Source organism: Coregonus clupeaformis, chromosome 20, assembly GCF_020615455.1.
Source record: "Coregonus clupeaformis isolate EN_2021a chromosome 20, ASM2061545v1, whole genome shotgun sequence".
Taxonomy (NCBI): domain Eukaryota; kingdom Metazoa; phylum Chordata; class Actinopteri; order Salmoniformes; family Salmonidae; genus Coregonus; species Coregonus clupeaformis.
This window is the reverse complement of record NC_059211.1, coordinates 17,659,931-17,675,403: the sequence shown is the minus strand read 5'-3', so window position 1 is coordinate 17,675,403 and position 15,473 is coordinate 17,659,931. Positions and strand designations below refer to the sequence as shown.

The 15,473-nt window shown below is 43.5% G+C and overlaps 1 protein-coding gene across 1 annotated transcript in view; it reads left to right on the top strand.

Moving 5' to 3' along the window:
- Positions 1-718: 718 nt before the first annotated feature.
- The window catches only part of LOC121532926 (glutamate receptor ionotropic, NMDA 3B), a 118,930-nt gene continuing 104,175 nt past the window's right edge, over positions 719-15,473 (top strand). The window contains exon 1 of the mRNA XM_041838715.1: positions 719-1,366. Within this exon, the coding sequence (XP_041694649.1) occupies positions 914-1,366 (453 nt within the window). The 5' untranslated portion in view covers positions 719-913. The remainder of the gene's footprint in view (positions 1,367-15,473) is intronic.

Here is a 15,473-nt window from a genome sequence, read left to right as displayed (position 1 = left end):
CTTAACATCAACTTGATGAAAAAGTAATTGTCATTTCCACATCAAAATAATATATAGCTATATCAAAATCAGTTTATATAGGCTTTAGATTGTGCTTTATTTCAAGACATGTTACCCATGGACAATTTATGACTTGGTAATAAATAAAACAACCACAGAGGAACTGTCCAGGTTGATTCAGTGCAGTTTCCCAAAGTTAGTTTGGCCTCTAGCTGAGACGGTATTTTATCCTGCATTTAAAAGCAGATTTACCCATGTCCTGTGCGTGTGCCAAGTCATCCGACGCAGGCGCAATTCTGCTTTTTGGTCCAATCACTTGCTCACTCTCAGGAGTGTCACATCTCATTTTGGACATTCATAACATATTTTTTCCTCAGCACGACCTTTGATGACCGGATGTATTTCTGTAAATACATTTGGAATTGAGCGGAACCGTTTTTTTTAAGGTTGAAATTTAATCAATGAATGCCACCCAAAAAAAATTTCACAAAGGGTGTTTTAACGTTTAAAAAAATATATATATGAGATAGTTATGCTATTTAATGACGTGGTTCAACTTTTTGATAAAACTAGTAAGTTAAAAAAGTGCAAGTTCCAAAAAAACACATTTTATCATTATTTTCATGTTGGCAACACGCATGTGTTAATTTGTCAATACCCCGGTCCAATACTCCCGCCTCAGGACTGCTGCTCAGCTGGTGTTCTCCGAGGATGACAGTCCAGCGGCATCTACGCCTTTCCATTGTGCACCCCCTCCCCTTCTAGTCACACATTCACACTGTAACTCCATCTGTAGATTACAGGTAATATCATCGTCGAAAAAGGACCTTACATCAAAGAAAAGGGAAGAAAGAAATAAGGCAAGCAATGCTATCTTCTGACAATATCTCATTCAGTTTGAGAGCGCAGCAGGATGAATTTAATCTTCTCAAGATTCTTGGCATACTTTTACTTCGGATTCCAAGTTATTCTACAGTTCTTCATCGACCCTTGTCACCCCCATCCCCAGCCGTGCCACATTCTGGCGCAGATAGGACACACCGTGCGCCTTGGTGCCCTTCTGCCAACCCGCCAGCCGGCCAGAGTGCAGGCTGCCCTGAACCGCGCCCTCACCGGTCTCGTTCAAACGGGGGACAACTTTCTTCCTTACAACCTGAGCCTGGAAGTGGTTCCTCGAGAGCCGGCCAACGGAGACCCGGAGTCCCTTTTCAGGTGTGTTTGTCAGGCTATCGTTGTTCAGGGGGTCTCCGCTGTTCTCGCCTTCCCCCAGACCCAGGAAGAGATCGTACAAGTGGAATTTATGGCTTCTTTTTTGGAAATCCCTTTTATAAGCATCATTGAACACGGAGAGCCTCTGAAAACACAGGTAACACATTTACATTCAGTTATGTCACAGCTGAAGTAGTCTTTACAGTGTTTGTGCTGCCACAGTAAACTTAGTAAATTCAAATGCCTGTTCGTTATTGTGCGCCACTGTGCGCAAAAGTGTCGCGCTGCATTTTCCCTAAACCCAATCGAAACCAAGGGGGTGAATGTGCAGTTAACATGGTTTTGTGGAGATATAGCCTATATAAAACATTTGTGGATAGATATTGTGAAAAGAGCACATTAATATAGTGGCAGTATAGTCTCATGGCAACTATCCACTATTTTGCTTCTCCCAACTGTTGCCTTTCTCGATTTCTACCACCATGTCAGGGTTTTGATTCTTGTAATATTACATTTTCCCTGTGAACTGAGATTTTGTTTTCAAGGGAGATTTTATTCAAAGGGTGTAGTTGTTGACCTGATCAAGTACAAGGTCTGTCTCGGTAGCACACTGCGCGAGAGCGCACTGATTGTACCTCCAAAAATGATTTCCATCAGACCTGAAGCTATTAATTTCTCATTTAGCAGAATACATTGTCAATGTGTGTTTGCTTTAGGGCCATAATGTGGTGCTGCAACCTGCTCTCAGAGCATTTGATATTACTCTGTACATAAATCGAAACACTCCATTTAGTATGATATGTTAGTTTTAGTTATGTATTAATTTGTGGATGGCCATCATCCATTTCGTATGATATGTTACGAATTACAATTTGTATTATACTGAACAAAAAGATAAACGCAACATGTAAAGTGTTGATCCCTTTGTTCATGAGCTGAAATAAAATATCCCAGAAATGTTCCATATGCACAAACAGCTTATTTCTCTCCAATTTTGTGCACAAATTTGTTTATATCCCCCTGTTATTGAGCATTTCTCCTTTGCCAAGATAATCAATCTACCTGACAGGTGTGGCATATCAAGAAGCTTATTAAACAGCATGATCATTACACAGGTGCACCTTGTGCTGGGGACAATAAAAGGCCACTCTAAAATGTGCAGTTTTGTCACACAACACAATGCCACAGATGTTTTGAGGGAGCGTGCAATTGGCATGCTAACTGTAGGAATGTCCACCAGAGCTGTTGCCAGATAATTTAATGTTCATTTCTCTGCCATAAGCCGCCTCCAACATTGTTTTAGAGAATTTGGCAGTACGTCCAAACAGCTTCACAACCGCAGACCACGTGTAACCACGCCAGCCTAGGACCTCCACATTCGGCTTCTTCACCTGCGGGATCGTCTGAGAACAGCCACCTGGACAGCTGATGAAACTATGGGTTTGCACAAATGAAGAATTTCTGCACAACTTGTCAGAAACCGTCTCAGGGAAGCTCATCTGCGTGCTCGTCATCCTCACAAGGGTCTTGACCTGACTGCAGTTTGGCGTCATAAACGACTTCAGTGGGCAAATGCTCACCTTCGATGGCCACTGGCACGCTGGAGAAGTGTGCTCTTCACGGATGAATCCCAGTTTCAACTGTTCCGGGTAGATAGTAGACAGCGTGTATGGCGTTGTGTGGGCGTGCGGTTTGCTGATGTTAACGTTGTGAACAGAGTGCACCATGGTGGCGGTGGGGTTATGGTATGAGCAGGCATAAGCTACGGACAAGGAACACAATTCCATTTTATCGATGGCAATTTGAATGCACAGAGATAACATGATGAGATCCTGAGGCCCATTGTTGTGCCATTCATCCGCCGCCATCACCTCATGTTTCAGCATGATAATGCACAGTCCCATGTCGCAAGGATCTCTACACAATTCCTGGATGCTGAAAATGCCCTAGTTCTTCCATGGCCTGCATACTCACCAGATTGGTCACCCATTGAGCATGTTTGGGATGCTCTTGATCGGCGTTTACAACAGTGTGTTCCAGTTCCCGCCAATATCCAGCAACTTCGCACAGCCATTGAAGAGGAGTTGGACAACATTCCACAGGCTACAATCAACAGCCTGATCAACTCTATGCGAAGGAGATGTTGCGCTGCATGGTGGTCACACCAGATACTGACTGGTTTTCTGATCCACGCCACTACCTTTTTTTAAAGGTATCTGTGACCAACAGATTTTTTTTTTTTTACATTTTAGTCATTTAGCAGACGCTCTTATCCAGAGCGACTTACAGTTAGTGAGTGCATATATGTATTCCCAGTTATGTGAAATCCGTAGATTAGGGTCTAATGAATGTATTTCAATTGATTGATTTCCTTATATGAACTGTAACTCAATAACATTTTTGAAATTGTTGCATGTTGTGTTTATATTTTAGTTCGGTGCATGTGTTACGAATTTGCTAAAGGTACTAAATATTACGAATTTGCGAAACGTTTGATATGTTACGAATTCTAGCTAGGTGACTAACGTTAGCTAGCTGGCTAATGTTAGCTAGGCTTGGGGTTAGGGGTTAAGTTTAGGAGTTAGGTTAACCTCTTAAGGATCTGACCCTTTTTTTCAATTTTTGCCTAAAATGACATACCCAAATCTAACTGCCTGTAGCTCAGGACCTGAAGCAATGAAATGTAATATTCTTGATAGCATTTGAAAAGAAACACTTTGAAGTTTGTGTAAATGTTAAATTAATGTAGGAGAATATAACACATTAGATCTAGTAAAAGGTAATGTTTTTTTTGTTCCATCATCTTTGAAATGCAAGAGAAAGGCCATGATATAACATTGCAGTTTAGGCGTAATTTAGATTTTGGCCACTAGATGGCAGCAATGTTTTTGCAAAGTTTCAGATTTATTATTTTGTATCAAGTCTGCCCAAATATGCCGACTTGGTCAATTGATATATTTTCCAGTACATAACTATAGAGAACTTACAAAAATGATATTGGAATACAAAATGTAAGTTTACACACTCCCTGGAATGTCATACATGATGGATCATTAGCTTATACACTAACTTTCACACATCTAGATGGCCGGGCGGGGTGGGTGTGGAGCCAGAGACATCAGGGGTTCAAACTGTAGAACCCAGATCCTACATTTGAATATAAAAATAGATTTTATCAAACAAAACTATGCTACATTTTATCTCTGGGACCCTTAGGATGACAAATCAGAGCAAGATTACTGAATGTAAGTACATTATTTACCTTCAGAGGTGAATGTATCAAGCTAGGTGCCGTGATACGTTTTTTGTTGTTGCGCACTCTCATCAAACAATATCATAGTAATTTCTTCACTGTAATAGCTACTGTAAATTGGACAGTGTGGTTAGATTAACAAGAATGTACGCTTTCTGCCTGTATAAGACATGTCTATGTCCTGGAAAGTTTGATGTTACTCACAACAGTCATGCTAATCACATTAGCACACGTTAGCTCAACCATCCCGTATACGGGACACCGATCCCATAGAGGTTAAAGGGTTAAGGTTAGGGGAAGGGTTAGCTGAAAGAGTTAAGGTTAGGGTTAAGGCTTCCGCATGCTTCCCAGCCGAAACAGTTCGGAAGAGTTTGTGCATATATTATGACGACATTTTGTGACGTTTCTGTTCGTTCTGAACTTCGGTGAGGGTTTTTCCGGCTGTTCGGGCACACAACAGTTTTTCTAGAGGCAAGCCGGAGTCTACGCCCCTTTGTCAGTGCTTGGTCAACATTAGAGATTTTTCAATAAAGTCTTTGTTGTCATTCAATGAGAGACGGCTCGTTTTCATGATTTTTGTTTTGTTGAGAAATACTGCACCACACAGCTTAGTTAGATGTAAAATTGCGTGACTAAGATCTCGGCAAAAACATCAAAATTAAAAAATGTGTCTTAGATCAAATCTGACTATTTTTAGTAAGTGTATACTGGCTATGGCGTCTCAAAATGGGCAAACAGTACTGTTGTCACTTTTGTCTCGTTTTTCAAGCGAATGTCTTTTAAGGGAGTATGCGAGCACACTCGTTCGTTAGCCTAGCCGACTTCAGCTAGCCACCAGCCGAACTGAAGCATGCTGACCCTTTAGGGGAAGGGTTAGCTAACATGCTAAGTAGTTGCAAAGTAGCTAAAAAGTAGTAAGTAGTTGAAAAATGCTAAAGTTGTTCATGATGAGATTCGAACTCGCAACCTTTAGGTTGCTAGTTGTTTGCGTTACACACCCACCCATCCACCCTACTTTTGTTTTTGCCATCTGTAACCATCTGTCTTATGGAACCATACCAAACGTAACATCTCATACTAATTTGAGTGTCCCGGATTTACTTTTACTATGTTACGTCTAGTCAATGAGACCAGGCTGGATTATGTGCTCATTGTGCTGTGTGAAATGCCTTTGGCCACTGCAGACTACTGGTAACTGGTTATTGATTTGACCTATATGAGCCTTCTTGATGACATAGAATGAGCTACAGCTAATCAGTATATTATAGCAACACAGGAGGCATCATCCTGAGGCAGAGTTCATATTATTTATGCCTGTCAGTTGTCATGTTTTTACATTAATACCTGACAATGACTGCTTTACACACACACACACTTCCATCTGTATATTTGACTTTAGAGCAATGTGAAGCAACGTGACTTTCATGGTAAAATAGCTCCGCAATGATTTGCCTCAAAATTATGCAGATCGGTAACTTCCATAGGGACCATGACATTGCTCATTCACCTTGTTGGTAAGGGACAAGGCCATGTACTTGTGAGAGAATTTCACCATCTTTCATTCAAAATGTCTCTCAAAAGATGTATGATTTCACAGTGTCAGTGGATTTGGTTTTGCTATTTCCTTTGGTATGCAAGGGAGACGACGTGCACATCTTAAAATCATAGCCAGCTGGAAGATTCCTTTTGAGCACTGCAAGCTCTGTACTCTTGGGGAGAGCTGTCCCTAAAATATGAGAGAGAGAGAGAGAGAGAGAGGTGGGAAGTGCAGTCACAGTATCCGTACGCCGATTGAAAACTTGTACTCTTGTCTCGTTTTGTATTCCTCGGCCCCTTTCCATTTTGCCATCAAAACCAAGCTCACATCACAACTATGGCTAATGGTGCATCCTACAGTATACAACCTCCAGCCCTGTCATGGCTTTCAGAGAGAGGCCTGCAGTTTGATCAGCACTACATGAGATGACAGGGGGTTTGCCTGGGCACTGGCAGTTCCTTTCTGACCCTTCAGGTCAGCTATTACCCTGCCTGTCATGCTATGCTGGCTCTAATGCACCTGTCCCAGGTTTAAGAGACTGGATGAACCTGTCAGGCAGCCTGCCATAGCATGATGTGTCAGAGTGCTCACTCTGACAGTTTCAGCAGGAGTCTCTAGCTGTGGTACTCCCGTGGTTGTTCTCTCGCTCTGTCTGTCTGTCTCTCTCTCTCTGTCTCTCTCTCTCATTTGTCTCTGGGTCAGGGGCGGTGTGTTCAATAGGGCGATATGGGCGACGCACTGCCAAACGGGAAAAGGAAGGGATTTTTTTTCTAATCAATTATATCACGGCAACAGTAGTTATCAGTGTTGTAATCTAGACGTCTGATCTGCCACAGTGCCACTAAATGTCCAATCAGGCTAAAGTCGTGCTTCAAATGCCCCCCTTTTTGGGGCGATTTCAGTCAGGTTGAAAATCGCCCAGAAGTCTGTCATAGACTCCCATGTAAAATCTATTTTTTTCAAATATCAGAGCTTTCAATACAATCTCTATGGGTTTCTGAGGGCTTGCACTTACGCGCTTTCGTCATACGTAACATATAACCATGAACGTAACTAAGAAAAGAGCGGGTAGCAGCGTCAATCAATTCACTACTTCTATCAAAATGGCTAGGCTTCAGTGCAACTCGATTGTGTCTTTGAAAGAAGTTCCTTTTTGTCGGCGAACAAATGAAGATAAATTGGCAACGAAACAATTAGGACCTCCCAGACCAAATTTAATAATTCAACAGGTTTCTACTAAAGGGGGGAAGTCCTACACCCGAGGATTTTCCAAAAATTGGTACGAACGAAAAACCTGGCTAGCAGGCTGCGATGTAGCTAATGCAGTCTTCTGCTACCCCCCTGCTTACTCTTTCACCCTGAAGGCGGCACGGCAGACAGCACCGCTTGGACAGCGACTGGTGTGTAACGGACATGCACCATCTTTCAGGAAAGATTAAGAAACATGAGCTGTCAAAGACCCACATGGATAGCTGTTTGAGATTGTCTGCTTTGGGGAGAGTGAACATTCCCACTCAACTGGATGAGGGATACAGGCTAGCTGTCCGCCGCCACAACGATGAGGTTAGTGTTGATAATCACAAGTTTACTGGAGAACTGAAACTGACAAGGCTGACAAGATAGGACCCTTTTGTCCATTGTTATTGGATAGGAACAGAACTTATAACCAGCTCCTGACCTAAATAGATCTTAGCACAACATTTTACTCAACATATCATATTCCATATTCACTATAACAAATATATTTACTACGACATTAGCAAGAACCGCCACATCCTCAGCCGGCTAATCCAGTGTGTGAAGTTTTGCGGAGTGTTTGAGTTAGCTTTGCGAGGCAAAGATGAAACTGAGGGCTCCACCAACCCTGGTAAGCCAACACTTTTGAGATCAGTCAATAAATGCTTCTGGTATTGACTTATATGCTGCCCCTGTCTTCATGTTGTTGCTGGACATATATTTTTTAAAATGTGTGTAGGTCACCTAAATCATCAGAAAAATTGCCCCCCCTGAGAATTTTTTCAGGAGCCGCCACTGCTCTGGGTGCATCCCTTCTTTCCTTACTGGCAGTAATCTGAAGGAACTGGACAGCTGTGTACGCAGATGGGCAGTAGGCATCCTCCATATTGCGTTCACCTATCCCGTGTCTTCATATCAGTGCAGATAAAGGAGAGGAGGGAAAGCCGCTTTAGGTTATCGAAAAACACCTTTAGCTGTATGTCTCTGTGCCTTGTCAGTTTGTGTTTGTCAGTTATTCTTTGTAAGATGTGCAGTGTGTTTTAAGTCTTTTGTTGATGTGATTGTAGGCCACGTGATTGTGTGGACTTTTCTTCCAGCTGTTGACACGCCTGTCCTGATATGTGCATAGTTGCTATGTCAGTGTGTCTGTGTACTATTGAACTTGGCAGACCTTTCCAGTTTCAGACGGCTTACATCACAAGGTACTTTAACAAATTAAAAGGAAAAAAATCACACACTGTAAATCTTAGGGTGGGCAGGGAAAAGTGCACACATTTGTCTTGTTTAATGTCTGCCCATTAAAATCGATTTGGAGGGTTCCTTAACTGACTGTGAAATGATCACTGGGCTGAATGGGGAAAGAGATGGGAGGCAGAACGTACACACAGTCCGCCCACCTGGAGTGTTTTGTACCAATTCACTTGACTTCCTCAGTAGCACCTCATAATGGTATGATCAGCAGCAGATGAAACTTGTCAGAATTATTCAGGAAATTTATGACAACAATTTGACAATGTCATGACACACAGCATTACTAATTGTAATTATTTTGCACTATAGCCTATTTATTGCCTTACCTCCATAACTTGCTACATTTGCACACACTGTATATATATTTTCTGTTGTATTTTTTGACTTTGTTTTTTTACCCCATATGTAACTCTGCGTTGTTGTTTTTATCGCACTGCTTTGCTTTATCTTGGCCAGGTCGCAGTTGTAAATGAGAACTTGTTCTCAACTGGCTTACCTGGTTAAATAAAGGTGAAATAAAAATAAATAAATAAAACAGCAGTGGACAATCATGAACGCCACCTTCATGGTTAACCAACAAGCCAACCTCCCAGTAAATCACTGCATGTGTCATGCCAGTGTTTAGGAATTTGCCATGATCTGACATTAATATTATTGCAGGAGTCATTTTACATTTACATTTACGTCATTTAGCAGACGCTCTTATCCAGAGCGACTTACAAATAGGCATGTCCTGTTAATGAAAGTCCTATGTAGGGGTTATCTGAGGTCCTGATGAGTCCCCTTGCTCCACTAGGAGCTAAAAGGAAAGGAATAAGTCATGTCATGTAGGGTTTATGACATGGCCTTTTGATGTCTTACTCTGCTTTCAAACCAACTTTTATGAATAGGAATGATCCCTGTGGTAGGATGTAATTTATTCAATGTCTACACGTCATAGTTTTATGTAGGTCATATACTGCGTTCAGTGTTTTATACATTGTGTTTCACACAATATAAAGGTGGCACAAATAGCCTTTTAATCCTGTGAAAAGTGTGAAGGTGGCATGTGGGAATGGCATCACATGCATGGGGCAGAGCAGAGATGGCAATCTCACAGACACAATAAAGTCCCTTTCCCTCGCCTTCTTCAGTCTGCCAATCAGTCTAAAAGCTCTCATTGGTCTGCACTGTGGCGCATGTTGTGTAACAAAAAATTAATGAATGTGAGTAATAGAGAGGGCTTGTAGAACACAATGCCTTAGAAAGGGGGTATTGGCTGGCTTCAAGCTCCTTTGAGATGCATATTAGTGCCTAGAGCAGAGTCTACTTTAGATCAGATACTGAGATAGAACTACAGGCTCTGTGAGGGGATTGAGCTGAAAGATGGTCCCTGCTGTTCTGGTGAAATGTTTGCTTTAACAAGCATGGTGAGGTCTTGCAAACTGAGGTTGTCATACTTTGCTTTCCTGGGCGAGTTCGCCGGCTGCACTTGTAATGCAATCGTGCCTAATAAAAGAACAGATCATCACTTAAGATGTGAGAGGCAGCCTGTTTTGACGCTTTGACAGTTGAATCGCTATCAAACCCCTGTAATCTGTTTGAAGATTTGCTCTTGTTTGAGTGTGTTATTAGTAGTGGTATTTCTTATGGCAAGCAGACATGATTGTGGATGCTCTTGACTAGAGCTAAACCCCTAATTATTTGCTCAATGGAAATGGTTTTAGTGAGTGTGACAGGCAATTAACGTTGCCAGTTTTATATGTTGGTAATACTGCACAATGATTAAGCTAATACACCCACACAGTAGGTACCACGTCCTTCTTTTAAGATTAAAATACCAAGCTGTGATGTACCTCTAATGCAAACAGCATTAAAAGTAATCAAACCATGTTCTCATTTGAGAACTCTTGAGACATTGGGGATGACATTAACTTTCATGGTGCCTTTTTTCTGCTACAGTCGGGCCAAGTGGATTGATTCTCAGAAATATTCAGCAATTTGCCCCCCTTTTTCTTTATAATCCTAGAATCTCATTGAATGTTATTTCTCAGTGGTTCAGCACTGGGCTTTTTTCTCAGTAGGTCTTTACATTTAATGAATCGTCTGTCCCAGAGAAATGTTTACAGATAAGTTTGCAGAAAAATGCATATTGGAGAGAAATGGATTTGGCTTCAGGGTTCAAATAGATCTCTTGCTCCGTCCCAACATTAGAGGGCAAAGGTACAACTTTCAGAGAGGTTAACTTTCCTCCTTATGCAACTTACTTGAGTATAGCATTTAATTAGGATTATCTTGAGTGAGATTCTTGACTGCTTTGTTAAATAGGGGGAAAAGCCCGGGTGTGAAAGCTCTTTTTTGTCAATGTGTTTCTTTACTACCCAAGCCGAGCTTTGCTGTCAGCAGCAGAAGCTCGGCTTGCAGTGGTTGAAGTCAAGGCAGGCCCAGTGCATTAGCGGAAAAAGGTCTGAGTCAGTAGACTCCTGAGCACCAAAGATAGAGGCCTGCCTTTCATGCCGCAGGTCCAGTTTACCGCTCAAGGGACAAAAGGCAGGGAGCGCAACGATTAAAACTCCCCCTCCCCAAGACTTTGCCACTTGCAGAACTAGACATGAGTCATCAAAGGCTATTTGGTGCTCTAATGCCTAGCAAAGGTTATTAAAGAGAAGGGACCTGGTTTGACACCCCTGATTCTCCTGGTTTGACACCCCTGATTCTTCTATTAATCTTCAGATGCGCATTGCCATTTCAGGCAGAATCTGAAATTTGACCTATTTCTGTTTGATATTTGCCTCACCAATAAGATAAGTTGCTGATAGTACTAAGAGGCTGAACAGACACTAGGCGGGTGTTGGCAAACATGAGAAAAGGGATTCAGAATATGCTGACATATACAGTAGCTCCATTTCCCTTTCTTCCAGGAGTAAGCACATAAATACACATCCTGTTCCCCATAGAAATCTTTCTATTTTTCATCTTATTTTTCATATTTTCTCTCTCTTCATCATGCAAACACAGATTCACCATAATTGCAGTCTGTTCCTCCACTCAGAGGTGACCATTGCAGCCCTGTCCTAACAGCTCCAGTCTGCTTCTCCTAGCTGTGCAGAGAGAGGTGTGAAATACCTGGCGGAGATAACTGGTAATTCATCACAGGTGGAGGAGAGTGATGGGCAGTGTTAGGATCTGGCTAAGGTTAGGGTTACAGACCCAGGGGAGACTGGCTGGGAAAATCCGGTTGCTGCCGGAAGAGGTGTTTGAGGGGCCAAGAAGGGCACTCATCCTTTGCTTCGAATGGAGACCCCCATTACCCCAGGGTAGTAATGGGGGCATTGCCCGGCAAAGGGTCCTTTAGATGCAGAAGACAAGATGGAGGTGAAGACTGGACTAGGGGACAGAAAGGTCTGTTTATTTTTAAGATAATCTCGTAATGATACTGCTGTAAACGTAGGGTTGTTTATTAGGCTTGGGCGGTATCCAGATTGTCATACCTTAATACCGACCTTGTGCCATATTGGGATATTTGGTAATACTGGCATTGAACGCAAGGGGCGCTGTTTTCAAACCCCACTGAAGCTCTGTAATCCGAAGGTTAGCAATGCTAACAAGAACATGTAAAATTCTATAGAGAATGCTAACTAAATGCTAATGAGCGGATTGCAAAAATGTTATAGTCTCTAACCTAAACTATACAAGTAACAAAAAAATGCTACTCACAGTTTGCTGCACGCACAAATCAAATCTTAGCCAGCAAGGCTCTTGATCCAGGAGCAGATTCTCTGCTGTTACCAAGCAAATGCTTGATTTTGGAAGAAGCTAAGCACTTAGCTAGATAGCTAACTAGCTACTAAATTACCAAACCAAATGAGCAACTGCAGAGCATTTAGCACATTTTAGACAGTTAACTTAATAGTTATAAGATATCTAGCTGGCAAACATTTAGTTGTGAATTCTATACTGTAACTAGATCACCTGGCACGTGCTGCACAACAGTGAGTGACTCACAAGGCTCCTGTCTCTCGTCGTTGTGTGCTTGTAAACAAACACCACGTGACTGGGGACTACCGGTAAGCTTCATAATGAGAAATTATGTGACAGGTGAAATAAAGAACGCAATCTTTATCTTCTAACATATTGCACAAGTTGACTGCAGGTATTTACTTTAAAGGTAGCTACAAATATTCAAATGTATTAAAAAAACTTCCAAGATATAATTTAAACGGTATTGAGTGTTGACGGTATTGAAAAACCGTCCCGTGTTTTTTCCAAATACCCCGGTATACGGTATACCGCCCAAGCCTATTGTTTATCATTGTTTGCCACCCCCCTCAACGGTCGGCCAGCGGTAGAGCTAACTGGATCTGTCCCATCTTGGTATCAGGTTAGTGGCTCCGTTTAACAATGACAGTTACGCAATGACACTGGACTGCTACTCTGGTTTGGACCTGAAAAACCGCCCTTGGTCCAATATACATCATCTGGGCTTTTCTGCTAATTACTTTTTAAAACCACAAATGAACCGAGAAGGATAAGCTCACCCATAGTAAATCATGTCCAAAATGCAATGGATGTCAGCGTGGTTGAGTGAAAGACAGCGACTCTCCGTTTGGGCTGATCTCTGACCCACTAGCTCCTCCCCCGGTAAGAGGGGAATAAGGTAACCTCAGAGTTACACACAAGGATACTTTATTGACACACACACACGGATGAAATGTACATGGAATGTTAGTGGTTCTGTAGAAATAAATGAAAATACTGTACATATGTAATCACAAGAACGGTAATAACGGTAATAAAGGACTGTATAAATGGCATATAATCCCTGTACAAGTTTACAGGTTACAAGCTATACAGAGGCAGCGTACAAAATGCAACAATAACTAACTATTAAGAACAATATATACATGTCACACAACTCACTTTGTGCACACACACACCATCCAAAGAGATGTTATTGAGTCCAGTTGTTGATCGGCAGAGACAGAGATGTTGCTCTCTGTCACTGCTCAAGGGAGAGGCAGGAGTTGGGGATCTGGGACCCAAGCTGACTGCCTGTGATTGGCTGACCCCACGGTGTGATAAGGCCCCTGGCAACCATGACCCCTAGCAACCAATTGGTGGCCTCCCGAGTGGCGCAGTGGCCTGCTGTTCCCCCAGTGCAGGAACCAGAGAAGGGATCAGGACCAGGTGATGGACTCAGGGTTAAGGCCGGGTCAGGAATCAGTGGTGGTAGGTTTGGGGAGTCCAGCGGCAGCAGGGCCAGCGCTGGTGCTGGGTCAGGCGGTGCATACTGGACAGGGAGTTCTTGAAAGCCCGTGCTGGGACCCAGTGCTGTGGCGGGGTCGGGAGAAGATGGGCCCTCAGGAGATGGTGTGAGTCATGGACTGGGTGCTGCAGCTCGGGCCCCCGATGGGCCCGGGTCAGGATGGTTCTTTGGGTGTAGCAGCAGGCAGGTCAGGTTGGTCCACTGGGGGCTGCTGCATTGGCGTCTGCGGGATAGAGGACATCGCTGAGGACTCTAGTGCTGGCGGCTGCCGGGTGGGCTTGAGGGCAGATGACTGCTGGGTCAGCTGGGGTTCTGGCTGCTGCTGGCCTAATAAAAGGGCCTACGGCCCTTGGCTAGGTGGGGTTGCTGACAGAGGCACCAGCTGGGGTGCTGTCTCCGTTGTCAGCTGAAGTGCTGGCTCGAGCACTGGTGGCGAACGGAATGAATGTCGCTGGGCCACACACGGGCAGTAAAACAGCAGGATCTGTGGTGCTGGGTGTGGTGGAAGAGGTTCTTGCTCTGCTATATAAAGCCTGGGAGGCGGCAGAACCTCCCTGCGGGCTGCCACCGGCGCCCCCAACGTTGGGGCTGCCCTGTATTGTCCTAGGCACTGGGAAGCCAGGCGTAACAACTCAGGATTTCGCTGCTGTAGGAATGACATGAACATCATCTTGCGCTCCTGCTTCCACAAGTCAGCTTGTTGCAGACCACCACGTGGTAATAGGGAGGAGACGGGGTGATGGTATGCGATATATATCTGACCGGAGATGTCCCCTTCTGGCTATGTTGAGGTGATGCTGCAGGACCACAGTGGGCAGACATCCCTAGCCAAGTATGTCCATGCTCAGTCCCTCCACCTGATCCGCTCAGCAACGTTGTTGGGGCCGAATAGGTGATATACAGTATGCTGGCTCGAGCATTTTCACAAGGTGCTGAAAAAAAAACTATTCTTCTCACCAACCGAGAATGGGCGCATATCCGCGGCTATAAACATACTTACCGCACACAAAGGTGTGTTTTTGTTTTTTTGCGTTTCCATCTTGCTCCGGTGGTAAGAATACTGGGGTGATGTTGGCGTAAATGTGTCAACATGTTTGAGGTGTTGGCAGCTCCATAGGCTATTCTCATTGAGCAGTGATGACATACTCTCTCTGTCCATCGCCGTTGTAATCTACTGGGAAACCAAAATGTTCCCAAATGGGAGATTTAAACGATGATGGAGAATCCTCCTGGTTTATCGACCACACCACTCGCCATCGTACAGAACTAGCTCCCGGCTGTGCCTCACAAAAGGACCGTTTGAAATTCGCCAATTAAGATTTGAATTTTGATTACAACGTGCGCATAGGTTCTAATTGTTTTAACGGAATAGCTCAGTTTTACTCAAGAGGCAGACAACGCAGTGTAAGCATAGGCCTAGTGTACATTTTAAAAATATATATATTAATTCGGGTTCACAGTGCAGACCGAACCGAGGTCCCCTAACCATATGGTAGGAATATGTGTACTGTTGTGTACAGTTACACCCCTACTAGCAACCAATCAGTGGTCAGGGCTCTAGGTGTGAGGTGCCAGTTTACAACCCCCCTGGCCTGCTTGGCTCCAGTGGGGGAGGGGAGCCTAGTGCAGAAGTTAGAAAGTTGCATAGTTTGTGTCTCTGAGGGCTGTGAGATGGTGTGCTGAAGGCGTCTACATGCTTCCCAGCCGAAACAGTTCGGAACAGTTTGTGCATATATTATGAC